This window comes from Mesocricetus auratus, unplaced genomic scaffold (genome assembly GCF_017639785.1).
Source record: "Mesocricetus auratus isolate SY011 unplaced genomic scaffold, BCM_Maur_2.0 Super-Scaffold_6723, whole genome shotgun sequence".
NCBI classification, from domain to species: domain Eukaryota; kingdom Metazoa; phylum Chordata; class Mammalia; order Rodentia; family Cricetidae; genus Mesocricetus; species Mesocricetus auratus.
The window spans coordinates 12,180,124-12,195,804 of record NW_024429183.1 but is presented as its reverse complement, the minus strand read 5'-3'; the positions used below and the strand labels follow the sequence as shown (position 1 = coordinate 12,195,804).

The 15,681-nt window shown below is 51.1% G+C and overlaps 1 protein-coding gene across 5 annotated transcripts in view; it reads right to left on the bottom strand.

The window, feature by feature from the left end:
* Window positions 1-768: 768 nt before the first annotated feature.
* The window catches only part of Bcar1 (BCAR1 scaffold protein, Cas family member), a 37,844-nt gene continuing 22,931 nt past the window's right edge, over window positions 769-15,681 (bottom strand). For all 5 annotated transcript variants that reach the window (XM_013115686.3, XM_005073052.4, XM_005073051.4 and 2 more), the window contains exons 2-7: window positions 12,268-12,900; window positions 6,551-6,712; window positions 6,241-6,357; window positions 3,597-4,694; window positions 2,876-2,965; window positions 769-1,684 (exon numbers count right to left, since the gene is read on the bottom strand). In XM_013115686.3, the coding sequence (XP_012971140.1) occupies window positions 1,172-1,684; window positions 2,876-2,965; window positions 3,597-4,694; window positions 6,241-6,357; window positions 6,551-6,712; window positions 12,268-12,900 (2,613 nt within the window). In that variant the 3' untranslated portion in view covers window positions 769-1,171. The remainder of the gene's footprint in view (window positions 1,685-2,875; window positions 2,966-3,596; window positions 4,695-6,240; window positions 6,358-6,550; window positions 6,713-12,267; window positions 12,901-15,681) is intronic.

The following is a 15,681-nucleotide window of genomic DNA, read 5'->3' as shown; positions in this document are numbered from 1 at the left end:
ACCCATAGGCTTTGGAAACAAGTCCTGTAACTTCTATGCAAACTGCTCAGACAGGCTCCTGGTAGGTAACATGTTCTGGGACAGCAACACCTACCCTACTACCTTTCCAGTCTGTTAGGTCAAGGTTTGGAAGGTACTAGAAGCTGAACCCCTCCAAGTACCTACCCTTGCCTCTCCACTTCTGCTCTCCAGGGTGGTTATGGGGTAGGAGGCTAGGTACCCTCAGTGGGATTTCTTAGTGGCAGATAACCTAGTCCTAGTCCCTTCTTTATATAGGGAGGGAAACTGAGGCCCACATTCACATGCACAATGGTCAAAGCTGAAACCACCGTCAGAGTGCCAAACACACACTTTAAACTCCCACGAGCAGCTACCTGGGTCAAGGCCTGTTCTTGGTCTCCATCTTTCTAGCTTGGAGGTCAAGTCCTTTTTTAATTCAAGGAAGACACTTTGGGTGTCCCAGACTGCAGTTCTGCAAAGCTGTGGGAAGTGCCTCTGTGTATGCGCCTTCTCCTTGGGGTTCAGAAGCCCCAGCAGGTACCTTGCTGCTCTGTGCACTTGGCACAAAGGATACTGCCACTTTATCTCCCTGGCCAGGCCAGCCCCGCCCTCCTGCCTTCTCCTAGGTCCCTGGGCACTGATTTTCTTCTGAAGGGATCCACCTTTCTTCTACCCCCCCAGAATCCTCACTATGTCTAGTCACTTTGGTGGGTCAAGGAAGTAGTTCCCCACATAGAGGATGTCCCAAACATCTTTGTATGCTGCTTCTCATTTTTAAAATTTTATTAAATGTAGACTATTAGTCAAATGATTGGAAAAATCAATAGTGAAAAATAGTTCTTTAGAGTTTTTCTTGGTGTAGAGGTACACACCATACTGTACTTGCCTGTCACAGGGAGCTCTGTGGGGAGGGGCCCATGAGCCTCCACCCTGGCCGCAGCCTGGTGATTCGCAGTCCACAGTGCACTCTTGTTCAGCTCCTCTCAGGAGACAACCCACACCTGCCTTGCTATAAATATGTACAAATCCCTGGACAGTTGAGGGCACCAGGCCCACGGCAGAGCTGGGGTTACCTGTCCCCAAACCTGCAGGTATTCACTTTCAAGACAGATGCTTGGGTAGCTTGGACCATTGCTGCCCGCTCCCCAGCCTCTATACCCCAGTCCTGTTCTCAGGCAGCAGCCAGCTGGCCCAGGACCCGGCGGAACTGCTGAGTGCTGTGGCCCAGCTCCTTGACCCTGTCTACCATGTCCTGGGCAGCAGAGGGTGATGGATACTGCAAGGCAGCAGCCTTGGTGGTGGCCACGATGCCTCGCAGGAGGTCACACAGCAGGTTGCTATAGTGGGTCACCTGGCTGCGCACATCAGCTGCCTTTGCCTGCCGTGACAGTGTGTCCCCGATGAACACCAGCTTATGTGCACTGAGGATGACAAACTTGCTGTGTGCCACGAAGATCTTGGGTGGTTGGTTGGTGGCCACTGCAGTGAAGAAGGCATCCACTGCATCTGTCAGTGTGGTCAGGTTGGCCTCGCACTGCTCCAAGTAGAAGAGCAGCAGCTGTCGGTCTGAGGGCCCCAGGCCCCCTGTCCGCCCCGGCACCAGGGGCTGGGCTGGTGTCCAGTTGGCCAGGTCATGGTCTATGGGACGAGATACCTCCTGCTCCAGTCGCTCAAACTGTTTCAGCTGTGGAAGGCAGGACAAGGTTAGGCTCTCGGCTGACAGACATGTGCAAACATCTGTACCATCAGAGTACTGCTCACCAAAGGAAAGCAAACCGCCAGTGTCAGGGACAGCATTACTGGCTAAGAACATGCTGGGGACCGCACAGGAAAGATAACCTGCACACCAGCTTCCTGAAACAATGGCACCCCATGGCTACACATGTATTTCTATTTTAACTGCTGTCATTGGGAAGGGATGGTTTGCCACATATCCTGGCTGGCCTTAAATTTGTGACCCTTTTGCCTCTGTCTCCTGAGTGCTGGAGCTACAGGAGAATGCCTGGCTTGTTTTAATTGTCAACATGCATTTCCTTTTACGTTTTATGTGCCACACACTACTCACTCACTGCCAACATCATACCTGTAAGGCAGTTACCAGCTGGGAGCCCCACTTGGTATCAGGGTAAGCAGGGAATAGCCCAGCTCAGGGTTTGGTAAGCTGTCCCTTGCCTTCCTTCTCAATACCCAGAGAAGGGATAGCAAGAGTTTTCATATTTACTTTGTGCTGTTATCTTCGCACTCAAACCTGAATGTCTTTAGTATTCTTCAAAAATACTTTCTTACCCTGAAAAAATGATTTAAAATATGAAGAAAACTGTGGCTGAACACAGCCCTATTATTTACAAGGAAAACTAGATACAATGTAAACATTCAGCAGTAGACATTACGTGGCCTATAAACAGGAGTTATGAACAGTGTTTGAGTCTGAGGACTGCTGCATACAGAGGCAGAGTGTGACTGCTCACCAGTGTCATCTCGGGCAGGCACAGGGAGGCACACAGCTTATGGAGAGGAGCTGACGGGGGGGGGGGCCAGCTTGTCTCAGCTTCTCTACCGCCTCCGGCTGCCTGTGCTCTCCTCAGTGGACTCATTACTGACAGCACCTTCACCTGTGTTTTATTGCTATGCCTGTGATGTCTGAAGCATGCTAGTCAATTGTTGCAGTCATGGCTACTCAGGAGGCTGCAGCGGGAGGGTGAGTTGAGCTCAGGCAGAGGTTAAGATGAGGCTGGGCATCAGAGTGAGAACGCCGTCTCAAATTAATTAGCCAGAAGGCAGTGATGGCCGTGATGCGGATGGTGACTGGCTGGGCAGAGGGCGCACAGGCTCCATCCCCTCGGGGTCTCACTGTCAGGTCACTGCGGAGTCTCACCTGCTGCAGCTCCAGTTGGCCTTTCCCCTGCCGCATGATGTTGCCCTTCTCTAGCAGCTCCTTCTGGGTCTTCTCGAATTCCTCCTTCCCCTGGAGGGAAGAGACAAGACCCGGACTGAGAAGTCTCTTCTGGGACACAAGTACCAGCAGGTACCATGGGTGCAAAGGCCAGGGAACCACCAGGTGGCAGTATAGGCACACCAGGCCCAGGAAGAGGCAGCTTCTAAAGGAAGCAGCCCCTCCAGGAAGGGGCTGGTACAGGAAGGTAGCTTTGCCATGGCACTCCTGAATCAAGAATCAAATCCAAATCCTCCCCTCGGCCTACAAATAAAATGGCATGCAGGTGTCTTCTCAGAGACCATTCTCATCCTACCTCCCCATTCCCCTTGTCCTGCGCCCTCTATCTGTCTCCTTAGAATGCTTCTACACAGAATGGAACCACATATATGGCTACTAGGAAAGTCCACCCCCAAGGTGTTCTGGAGCCATCCTGATTGGTCCCACAAGGCCCAAGGACATAGTTAAGCTGATCATCAGTCTAATAGCACTAAATACAGGGAGGGCACCAGGGTTCGCCAGTGACCATTCCTGGAGCCCAATTCTCCCTCTGACAACAAGATCTCTATGTGTGGGATGAGGGCAAGGGGGTGGAGGGACCATGGTCCCTGCAACAACAGTGGCAGGGTCAGACCTCTTGGGTCCAGGCAGGGTGAGAACCCACCTGCAGGTGGACGTAGTCATAGTCCTCCATCCAGCCCCCTTCACTGTTCTCATACTGCCCATCTGGAGAGTCCTGGGAGGTGAACTTGGGAGGTGAGGGCAGAGGGCGTGACTGGATGCTGCTGGCTTTCTCAGTGGGGTTGGGGTGCAGGGAGCTGCCTCCCTCAGGCCCTGGGCCAGGGGCTTTAGTCCGTCTGAAAAGCAGCGAGGCATTGCCATGCAAAAAGGAGGCCAGCTGCTTGGCATCCTCAGGCACAGCTCGTGAGCAGGCCACCAGGCGGTCCAGGTCTTCAAGGGTGAAGCCGGGGCTTCCCCGGCCACTGTCAAGGACCTGACCATGGACCACCAGTGTCTGGTACACATCCTCCATCTTCTGTAGCTGCCGGCTAAGCTTGGCATGCAAGGTGCGGTCAGAAGTGTGGGTGGCATTGCTCACAGCACTGCGGGCAAACTCCAGGAGCTCATGTACTGCCCCATGAACTGCAGTCGCTGCAGCTTTCAGGTCCTGTACGGGAGGTTCCTGAGGCTCAGAGGCGGTACGCCAGCCCCCAGGCCCGCTGGCACTGCCCACCAGGTCCAGAAGGTGTGCTACAGTGGTGCTCACACCCTGCTGCAGCCGAGCAAGCGACTCCACGGCAACCTCCAGCTCCAGGGGCTCCCGTCCTGGCACCACTACCTCCAGGGAAGATGCTGATTGGCTGCTGCGTGTGCTGCCTGTGCTGGAGGCTGACAGGCGCTTGCCATCTGTTGGGGCCTCTCGTTCGGCTGGTGGAGGTACAGCATACACACCATCATCAACTGCACTCCCATCAGCCACCTCAGGAGGGAGCACCTGTTCACGAGGCACATCATACAACGTTCCAGGGCCAGGACGCCTCAAACCAGGGGGCACATCATAGAGGTCAGGAGCAGGGGGTGGCACATCATACACATCCTCAGCTGGGGGGGAGTCCGGAGGAGGTGCAGCAAGGATCAACGGATGTCGGGTTGGACCAAAGGGCTTGGGCTTGGCGAAGGCAGGAGGTACATCATACGTCTCCTCTCGCTGCAGGGGGCCATCGGGCACATCCTTGCTCACGGAAGGAGGAACATCATACACCTAGGGGACCAAGTAGTGATTAAGACTGTTGTTCATCTGCTCAGCCCTGGAGCTCAGGGGCAGGACCCAGCCAGTGTACAGATCCAGCCTGATTCTTAGCTATGATGACCATGCCAAGAACCTAGCCCTGGGGCTAGCTGACTAACTCTATGTACCTGGCTTTTCATCTGTAAGATGGGAACTCCCTCCCAGTATAAGGGAGTGATCACTGTGCAATTCTGAACGGCAGACATGTGGGAGAGACTTGCTACCATATCTGTTCACTGTGCAATTCTGAACGGCAGACACGTAGCAGACACTTGCTACCATACCATATCTGTTCACTGTGCAATTCTAAACTGCAGACACGTGGAGACACTTGCTACCATACCATATCTGTTCACTGTGCAATTCTAAACTGCAGACACGTGGAGACACTTGCTACCATACCATATCTGTTCACTGTGCAATTCTGAACTGCAGACACGTGGAGACACTTGCTACCATACCATATCTGTGTTCACTGCAATTCTGAACGGCAGACACGTGGAGACACTTGCTACCATACCATATCTGTGTTCACTGCAATTCTGAACTGCAGACACGTGGAGACACGTGCTACCATACCATATCTGTGTTCACTGCAATTCTGAACGGCAGACACGTGGAGACACGTGCTACCATACCATATCTGTGTTCACTGCAATTCTGAACGGCAGACACGTGGAGACACGTGCTACCATTCTGCAGTGCTGCTTGCTTGTCTCACTCCCACCACAATCACCCCAGTGTCACTGTCATTGGGAGACTTTCTATTCTGTATCAAGCACGTGGCTGGGCTTTGTATATTAGATTCCGGTTGGCTCTCAAGACAATTCTATAAGATTATCAGTACCTTTTACATTCCAAGTGTCCTTCCAGGTTTGGAAGAAAGATTTTGTGGTCTTCTTTTTTGATACCTCTCAGAGCATACATAATGTGAAGACCTGGCAATGGGCTATTTTCTGAGGCTCAGAAGGGCATTTATTTCCTTTTTTTTTTTTTTTTTTGGTTTTTCGAGACAGGCTTTCTTTGTATTGTTTTGGAGGTTGTCATGGAACTCGCTCTGTAGACCAGGCTGGCCTCGAACTCACAGAGATCCGCCTGCCTCTGCCTCCTGAGTGCTGGGATTAAAGGTGTGCGCCACCAACGCCCAGCTATTTCCTTCTTTTTTAAGTTCAAGTACTTATTTATTTTTATGCAAGTGAGTGTTTGGTCTGCATGTATGTCTGTGCACCACATGCATGCCTGGTGCTCAGAGGTCAGAAAGGGACGCTGGGTCACCTGGGACTGCCAGACAGTGCATGAGTGCTGAGAATTGACCTTGGGTCCTCAGGAAGAGCAGCCAGTGCCTTGACCACTGAGCCATCTCTCCAGCCTGGGCATTCAGCTTCTTTATCTGTCCCTGGAGCAAGTAAGGACAGAGCCAGGGCCTGCAGACAGCAGTCCAAGGCCAGTGCATACACTCATCTGTGCCTTTCACCACCTTTAGAAAGGTCCAAGGCCCCAGCATCTGCTGACTCCTTACCGAATGATGATTGGATGGTGGCAGGCCTTTCTCCACACTAGGAGGCACGTCATACACGTCCAACAATGGGTCTCTGCCATTGGGACCCTTGACTGCCATGGGAGGCGTGTCATACACCTGGAGGGCACAGAAGACACAACTGTTAGGGATATATGGTTTAAGGGGAAGAGTGGAAGTCCCCAGAACCTACCGTGGGCACCTGGGCTGTGGCTGCTGTGCTACCCAGGTCCTGGCTGGGCTGAGAAAATACAGCTCCCACAGCAAGGCCCCGTCCCTGTCCTCTCCCATGCCTCTACTCCCTGACACTTACCTCCTGGCCATACTGGCTGGGATGCAGTCCTCGTACAGGGGGCACATCATAGATGTCCTGGGGACCCGGAGCTAACAGGTGACGTGGGGTGTCATACTCGTCCTGCTCTGTCTGGGAGGCCTCATATACATAGCCCTGTCCCACTCGAGTAGGCACCACCACCTGGGAACAAACAGCTGATTGTACCACTGGTCCTTGAAGCTAGGATCCACCCACAGGTCCACGGGAGAGGTAATGGTGGGCTCTGCAAGGGTAGGCCTAGAGGCACTGCTTCTCACTCCCTTTCTGGGGTGATATGCAGTGCTTGGGAAATAATTATTAGACTCCTAGGTTTTGTTGAGAGGTGCCTGGTTCTGGGCCATGAAACAGAAACTCTCTACAGTTGGGTGACCCAGGAGACTCCATAGAGTAGGGTGTGTGCATGGTTACACACAGATGACAAGATAGTATAGGAAGGGTAAAAGGCCTGCCTCTTGAGGCAATGCCCGTGGGCAAGGGGCCAGCCTGCACTGAATCCCAGGCACAGCAGGACCAGAGGTCCCATGCAAGGTCTCCTGTGTCATTCCTGTTGACACCTCTAAGCCGCCCTGCCCCTCAAAGTTCTGCTCAGCAAGAGAGCCAGCCACCTGATCAAAGGACCACCATCATTTCCAGACACTGGAGGCAGAGGATGTAGCCTGGAAAGGTAGCAAGCAACCTCCCTTAGGACTAAGTAACTTAGTAGGACCACTGAGCATAATGACCACAGAGCTAACTCTTAAGCAGACGCACAGGGCTAAGACGTAAGGTCAGCTACACGGCAAAGGAATTCTACCTGGAACCGCTGTAGCCACACGCATAAGCTATCTTGCCCACCTGAAGGGGTAAGGCCTTAGTGGGAGTCACTGGTGAGAGGGAGCCAGCCGCTTCTTTCCCAGGACCCCGACCCTGATCTATGGGAGGGGCCACAGCAGTAAAGCTATGACTCTGTATGGAGGGTAGGCAGGAGTTAGGGGGTATACTTGGAGGCTTATGCACTACCCCCTGGGCCATGCTGTCCCCTCAGAGCAGCACTCAGCCTGGGAGGGATGGAAGTGTGTCTGACAGCCTCCCCTCTACAAGATTCTCTGGCCAGGCTCAGGGCAACCTCCCCCATGGGGCTCCCTGCTCAGCCTTCTTTACAGAAAGGCCTTTTGTTTTCTAATCAAAGGGGATGTCTGGGACAGGGTTGACTCAGGGCCACCATACACATGCCCTGCCTCCTTCAGGCTCAACACTCTAGAACCCAACCCAAGCTTCCAGCAGGCACACACCAGCACTACCCCTCAGTCCCTCCCTCTCAACCCCCCAGGACACAGGGGCAACCCAGCAGACCCAGACCTGACAACCTCCCAGGCAGCACATCTGAGCTAGGCAGTTGACACTCGGGGATTCTGGGCTGTCTCTAGCAGACAGCCTGGCAGGCTGGTGTGTGCCACTGTAGAGGCTGCAGGGTCTCCTCTGTGGGGTGTCCCCACCCACCAATAACAGGGCCTTGGGGGGGGGCGGAGTTGCAACTGCCTCTCCAGACTCATCTCCCTGCTCAGGCCCCAGACTTGGGTCTCCTCCAGGGCTATTTTTAGATGTTGGAACCTGCCCATGGCAGTGCAGACTGGGGCTGAGGGACGTGGCAGGTTAGGCAGGCCTGTGGCAAGGCCTGAGGCTTCTCTAGGCCAAGGCTTCTTAGGTGGGAATTCAAACCCAAAAGGGGCAGATAGTGCACCCTTCAGACAGAAGCAGGCCAGGACTCAGTACAGAGAACATCTCTGCCTTGTCAGCACCCATCTGGGCCTCATGTAGACAGGGCTGTACGCACAGGCCAGCGGGTCTCGCTGCCAGGCCCCTAGAAGTCAGTCCTAGGGCTAAAAGGTTCCTATTCTACACCCGAGTCTCATCACATTGACTGGAAGCAGCCATACTGGCTGGCAAATGTTTTTCTGTTAGGAAAACAGCAATAGAGAAAGCAGGGAAAGAAGCTCATTAGGGAGATGGCCTCATCAAAGAGTTGCTGAGCTCTGCTAATCCCAGGCCACACTGCTCTGCACCTGATGCCCCATTAGCAGGTCCTGGAGGGAGACACAGAGACAGACACACATCCCGGCTGGGCTGGGGAGGGCTGCTGTTTTCCTGTCCCATACCTCCCCACAGGTTTCAAGGATGGGGGAGACTGCCCAGGAGCATACCCCAGCTTGTCAGTCCTAAGCCGGGATGAAACCTTTAGCATTGCCCTGACTCTACAGGGACCAAGGCAGGGATCCAAGCAGCAGGAGTTGAGGAGAATCAAAGACAAGAGGAGTCTCTTTTGGCAGTTCATTCTGTTGGGGCCCCACCTATCCAGACAGCTTGGCTGCTTATATCCCCCGGCAAAATGGACAGCATACCACCAGTCTAGGCCAGCTGCTGGTTTGGGTGCTCACAATCTAGCCCTCCTCCCACAGAGAAATTGCTTCTACTTTGGGAATGGAGGACCACAGGAATGCCATGGGCCCTACCTCACCGAGCATACCTTCACCGTCTGCTGGCCAGGAAGTGCTGCTTCCCAGATAAATACAACTAACTTAGTTCACAGGTGTTCCCCATCTCTGGCAAGCTGTAGTTCCTGACCCAGGAATGGTCCTTCAAAAGTGGCCTTGCACAGATAGATGCCTTCCTTGCTGGGGCACTACCTGCATGTTTATAGCCTCTGTGCCCATCCCTAGCCAGAGGACCCTGGATACTCCTGACCTCGCTTTCTCCAGCCATACAGCAGATGGCCACTGTTCTAGGGTCCACGCTCTCATGGCCCCATCCTTATCATTTACTCCCACAGGAACTGCAAGCTATGGCACTACCACCTCAGTCCTGCAACAGACACCAAAGGAAGAACCTCAGAGGCCTCTGAAAGCAAAACCCTGAAAGAAAAAGTAGGTAAAAATGTGCACCCTAGGAGTTTACCACCACAACCTTTGTAATAAAATCAAACCACATGGTATACACAGATAGACATATAAATTAAAAATAAAGAAATGTATTTTTTTAAGTGGGGGGAGGCTTGAGAAATGGTCAGAGGTTAAAAGTGCTCGCTACTCTTACAGACAATCCAAGTTTGGTTCTCAGCACTACATCAAGCAACTCAAAATTCCTGTAACTTCAATTTTCTTCTAGCTTCCAGAGGCACCCAGACACATGACATACACTCATACAGACACAACAAAATAAAAAACTTCAGGTGAGGCAAGAACATAACAAAATGCTGGTAGACACCCTTATCAGTCTTGAGAAGAGATATAATAACCAAGAAAATGCTTTTAGTATGTTGTGATGGATTTACAACTTCAAAATAGTAGAGGACACAGGACATAACAAGGTCTGAAAGACAGAGTAAGTCAGCCTAAAAACAAACCAACAAACAAAAAAACCCACATATACAGATCTGTAGAAGACAAATAGAAAAGATGCTAGACAAAATACACCAATGTTTCTCAGTGATTATCCCTTGACTGAGGAACTTATCTCTAGACTTTCTCATACATTATGCATTTTCTATGGCAAACAAGCATTTCATGTTAAAATAAAAGCAAAGGCAATGGCTGTCCAGCTCAGGAATGACAAAGCCTCTTGGGAATGGGCACAGGGCTTCTCCTCCTAGGCCATCAGTTAGGTCAGAGTCTTGGGAACACTGGACAAAGGTTCAGGCAAAGACAGCTAGTGAGCCTCTAGGTGAGTGAGGGAGGGCCCTTGGCTAGCCCCCTTTGGCCTCCTCCTCCTCCAGCTTAGATGGGCAGCTGTCCCAGGACAGCTACCCAAGGACAGGAGACGAAGAACTGACTGGGGCAAGTGTGATATGTGTGCATGTACATGTGGTAAGTACATGGGGAGAGGACGGATCTTGGCCTATCACTGAACATGTATTATTCTCATCTCCCACAGGATAGCCACACACATGTGTGAGCACACACACACACACACACCCCTGTGGCAGGGCCTTGATGGTAGGCTTCTAATACCTATTACCTGACTAAAAAGAGGCAGGTAATGCAAGAGTGGGGTTCAGTGACTCAGGGACCCCTGGTGGTCAGAATGTGGGCCATTGTTCATGAGATCTTATCCTATGCAGGCCCATGAATCCTGGTCAGGCCACCAGCTTCTCTGTGGGCAGGGATGGGGTGATACTACCTACTTTCTAGATGGTACTAATTAGGTTCTCGGCACTGGATAGCTTTGAAGACAGAGGTTCAGTGCCATGGCTGAGCATGCACCTGGCCAATATCTTGTCAAACATAAATGGCACTGAACCAGACATGATCAGAACATGAAAGTGAATTAGTTGGGCTTATGCTGTTTTTCTCTCCCCCACTCCCTCCTAAGTACTGGGATCAAAGGCTGAACTCAAAACTCAGAGATCCACCTGCCTCTGCCTCCCAAATGCTGGGATTAAAGGCAGACACCATTGTCGGCGGTGGTGGCACACACCTTTAATCCTAGCACTTGGGAGGCAGAGGCAGGTGGATCTCTGAATTCGAGACCAAGCCTGGTCTACCGAGCGAGTTCCAGGACAGCCTCCAAAACAATACAGAGAAACCCTGTCTCACCATTATGCTCAGTTCCATTTCCCAGTTCTTAAAGGGCTTTGGTACAGGAAAACAGGTCAAAATGCGTGTAAGGAACTGTATGGCTCCTGATTCATTGTGAAGCAAGGGCCCCCTTCTACTTCAGTCCTGGGCAGAGGGCAGAAGGTAGCATGGAGGAACTGAGGGCCCAGATACAGCTTAGAGCCCAGAGGCCTGCCTCACAGAGACGGAACGTCTGTGGAGCCGGGGACAACTAAATGTGTTAGGTCTCAACCAAGGGGATGACTCCTGAAGGACTGGTGCGAGATCCAGTAGCTTCCCTTACCCTTATGGGGGCGCAGAAGGCCACAGGGGCCAGTGATTGAACTGAGAGTCCCTTGGGAGCTCTGCACTTTCTTCCTTAGGGAAGTCCCTTTAAATGGCACACTCAGCTACCTGATAAGGCTCACTGCCTAGCCTCCCAGGCAGCTGGGTGAGCAGAGGTCAACGGGCGACCTAAGTGACCTCCAAGAAAACTCCTTAGGAAATGTGTAGTCTCTTTTGCCCCCTCCCCATCTTCCTGTTGGCCAAAGGGCAGACCCAATGTTTGGATCTCAAGTAGACCCATGTTGGTTCTGATCTGCTTGCCTCTAGGTGCAAATTATAAGAGGAGACATTCAGTTCTTCTCATTTCTCCCCTCTATGTTGTCACTCTAAGCCTCTAAACCTCATTTTCCTGGTCCACAGGCTTTATGCTCTGCTGTACTTTCCACCTGGGCCAGAATAAACTGACTGATATGAGCTCAGCAGGTTCAGCTTGGGTTCAGGCCTTGAAGCGGTCCCTGGCCGGCTGCTGGAACACAGGACAGTTCTCCATGCCTCTAGATCTGTCACAGGCTGTAACCTGTGGTTAACATTCTCCAATTCAGGTCAGCCTGCTGTAGACTTCATCATCGTCCATGGCTAGCTCAACGTCCCTTATTCAGATAAGTAAATGTATCATCAGATAAATGTATACATTTATTCAATTACCTCCCTCCTTGACCTCAGACCAAAAACACAGTGATACTGGAGGGTGGGTACTCTGTGGTGACCAGGCCCTACTAGGCCCACGAACCTGGGCCTCGACTAACCCAATGGGACTTCACAGCTGTGCCAAGTTGGCCTTACCTTTGCTGGGGGCTTCGTTCCCTCCCAGCTGCGGGTATCCATAGATGGAGGGACTTGATAGATGTCATTCCCTATGCCAGCGGAAGGAGGCACCTGGTAGATGTCCTGGGCTGGACTTCCAGGCCCTGGGGGCACCTGGTAAAGGTCTGTGGCTGGACTGGCAAATGAGTGATGAGGTGTCTGCTTTGAGAATGTGGACGTCTGTTTGGCTGGGGGTGACTGGAACTGTGGGTTGGGTCCAGGGGCTTGGTAGAGACCTTGTTGAGCCTTGCTGGGAGTGGGTACCAGGTACACACTGTCAGGCTGGGGTTGGTATGCAGTGGGGAGCATAGGACTGTACTGGGAAGCTGAGGGTACTGGGGTATGGACGCCCTGAGAGAGGTTGGGCTGGGTCTGGGGTGGAGTGGCAGGGGGGCCTGGTCCAGGCCCTGCTGGCTTCTTGTCATACATGCCAACCAGGATCTTGAGGCGGTTACCAGGGACAATGCCCTGGCGCCCATGCAGAGAACAGAGCCACCAGCCATCCAGGCCCTGTGTGTCCCGCTCCAGCACTGTCATGATGTCACCTTTTCGGAAGGAGAGCTCATCCGGGGACTCAGCTACGTTGTCATAGAGGGCTTTGGCCAGCACGTTCTGGGGAGAGAAGACATAGGTGGACATGAAGGCAGGAGGAGGATATAGGCACAGGTCTCACCTAGCTCCCACCTATTCCTGGATCAGGAAGCACCCAGCTTTAACTCCCAAAAAGAGACTCAAATTACATCTGAAAATAGCAGGTCTTTGCCCTCACTGTCTCTGCCTGCCCCCAACAGCAAAGCAGAGCTGACCCCAGTGTATCTTTTAGCTGAGCCAGGGTCCCTCAAATCCTTGATGGCAGCAGCTGCTATCAGCTGCCATCAACACCCCAGAGATGACTCAGCAGTTACAGGGACCTTCCTGTTATTGCAGAGGAGCTGGGTTTGGTTTCTAGCAGTGATACTAGGTGGCTCACAACCTAGATCCAGGGGACCCGATGCTTTCTTCCAGATTCTGCAGGTACCTGTACCCACTTGTACATGTATACAGACATAAACACACCATACATATAATTAAAAATAATAAAGTAAAACCTTTAAAAAGTTCCTGAAGTCACATGACAGTCTGGACCAGAAAAGTTAAGAATAATGACAATACGGCCACTAAGTTACCAAGGGATAGTTCAGTAGAGCTGAAAAACTAATTTGACACAGTTTCTTAAGACAAAAACATTGGGGGTAGGAGGAACATTTTCCTAAGTTTGCCTACCAAAAAGCCAGTAATTAATGGAGAAACTTAAAACACTGCCCCTTAAGCTGAGAAGAAAGTAAGCTGTTCTCCCCAGTTTAGTTCAAGGTTCAGACCCTTGTGTCCAGGGCGCTGCAAGTCTCCATGAGGAAGAAAGTGCTGGGGTGAGGAAGGACTATGCACATCATGGGGGATAAAATGGCCATCCTCTGCAGACCACATTCTTCCAAGTAGAAGAATCAGCAGCAATTGATGAAAATGTCACAGCAAAGACAGAACAACAGAAGTTTTCTGCGAACTCACCACACACACACCTTGCATAAGGCTGGAGAGACAAAATGTTTTCACTCAAGTAAAAACTTGAACAGAAGGAAAAATGCACCAAGTTCCTGGTGGATGACCTTAACATTGTAAGTATTCGTTTGCCCACACTTTCTTAGTACAGCAGCCCACCCCTCATTTGTGGCTTATTTTCTGTCATTTCGGTTAATTACCTATGGACAACCACGACCCAGAAATATTAAAAGAAAATTCCAGAAATAAATAATCTGTAAGCTTCCAACTACAGGCCACTGTGAGATGCATGATGAAATCTCTTAATCTCGTGTTATTCTACCCCACCGCCCTGGGACCAGAGCATCCACCCTGTCTGTGTGTGCTACTTGCTTATTAGCTTGGCAAGCATCTGTGCTAGCAGATCTGCTGGCTACTGTAAAGGTTTGCTGTGTTTGAGTAAGCCCTATTGTTATGTCCCCAAGCTGTGTGAGTGCACACGTGCGCGCGTGCATTAATTCTTACATGTTTCAAAGAGAAGGTGAAAGTTAGTAATTTATGGTTTTGGAGACCAATCCAATACCTTTTACTACAATATATTAATTGTTCTATTACTGTTATTAATCTCTTACCATGCCACATTTATAAATTAAACTATTATAGACGAAAGCCACTCATGGCAGAGCATGCCTTTAATCCCAGCATTCTATAGGCAGAGGCAGATGGATCTCTGAGTTCCATAGAGAAACCCTGTCTCAGAAAACCAAAAGGAGAAAACCAACAGAAAGCCTACTATATAAAATGGTCACCCGCCGGGCGTTGGTGGCGCATGCCTTTAATCCCAGCACTCGGGAGGCAGAGGCAGGCGGATCTCTGTGAGTTCGAGGACAGCCTGGTCTACAAGAGCTAGTTCCAGGACAGCCTCCAAAGCCACAGAGAAACCCTGTCTCGAAAAACCAAAAATAAAATAAAATAAAATAAAATAAAATAAAATGGTCACCCAAGGGGGCTGGAGAGATGGCTCAGAGGTTAAGAGCACTGGCTGCTCTTCCAGAGGTCCTGAGTTCAATTCCCAGCAACCACATGGTGGCTCACAACCATCTGTAATGAGATCTGGTGCCCTCTTCTGGCCCACAGGGTTACATGCAGACAGAACACTGCATATGTAATAAATCTTTTAAAAAAAAAAAAGGTCACCCAAGGGAAATCAAATAGTTAAGACCTGCTGATGAACACTTAGTGCTCCAGCAGGAAGAGACAAAGAGTGATTATGCCACACGGTCCTTCAGGTGTCCTGGTATTTAAGGAAGTGGTGTGGACAGGCTTTACTGATCTACTTTGTAGCACTCAGCACCAGGGTGCTCGCCTATTACATATGGGCCCACCTGGTTGACCACGGAGCAACAAGAAGGAAAAATTGAGGCCAGTAAGCCCTGCTCTCGTGAGGTAGAGTAAGAAACAAATGTACTATGGTCCCAAACTTTAAAGCTATAAGCACCTACAAAGCAATACCCTCTATATGTCAAAAACAATTATTCAGGGACAGATCCCAGGCACATTACTAATGTGGGTGCTTCAGGGGCTTGGGGGAGAAGCAACAGGAAAAACAGGAGCATTAAACCAAGTGAGAGCAGCACCCTCCCCCCTTACTGGAGCTCTTGTCAACTGTCACAGCTACTACAAGAAATGGGTACTATTTCCTTTCCATATTACAGACACTCCCAGAGCAGGAATCTGTACTTCATGTAGCCCTGAAGCCAAGTGGCCTGTGCTGGGGCCATGTGACCTGAGGCAGGAGGACACCAGTATAGCAAACAGGGAAAAAGATTCAAGAACCCCATGGCTCCAAGATTGTCACTATAACTTGAGCAGTCCAGC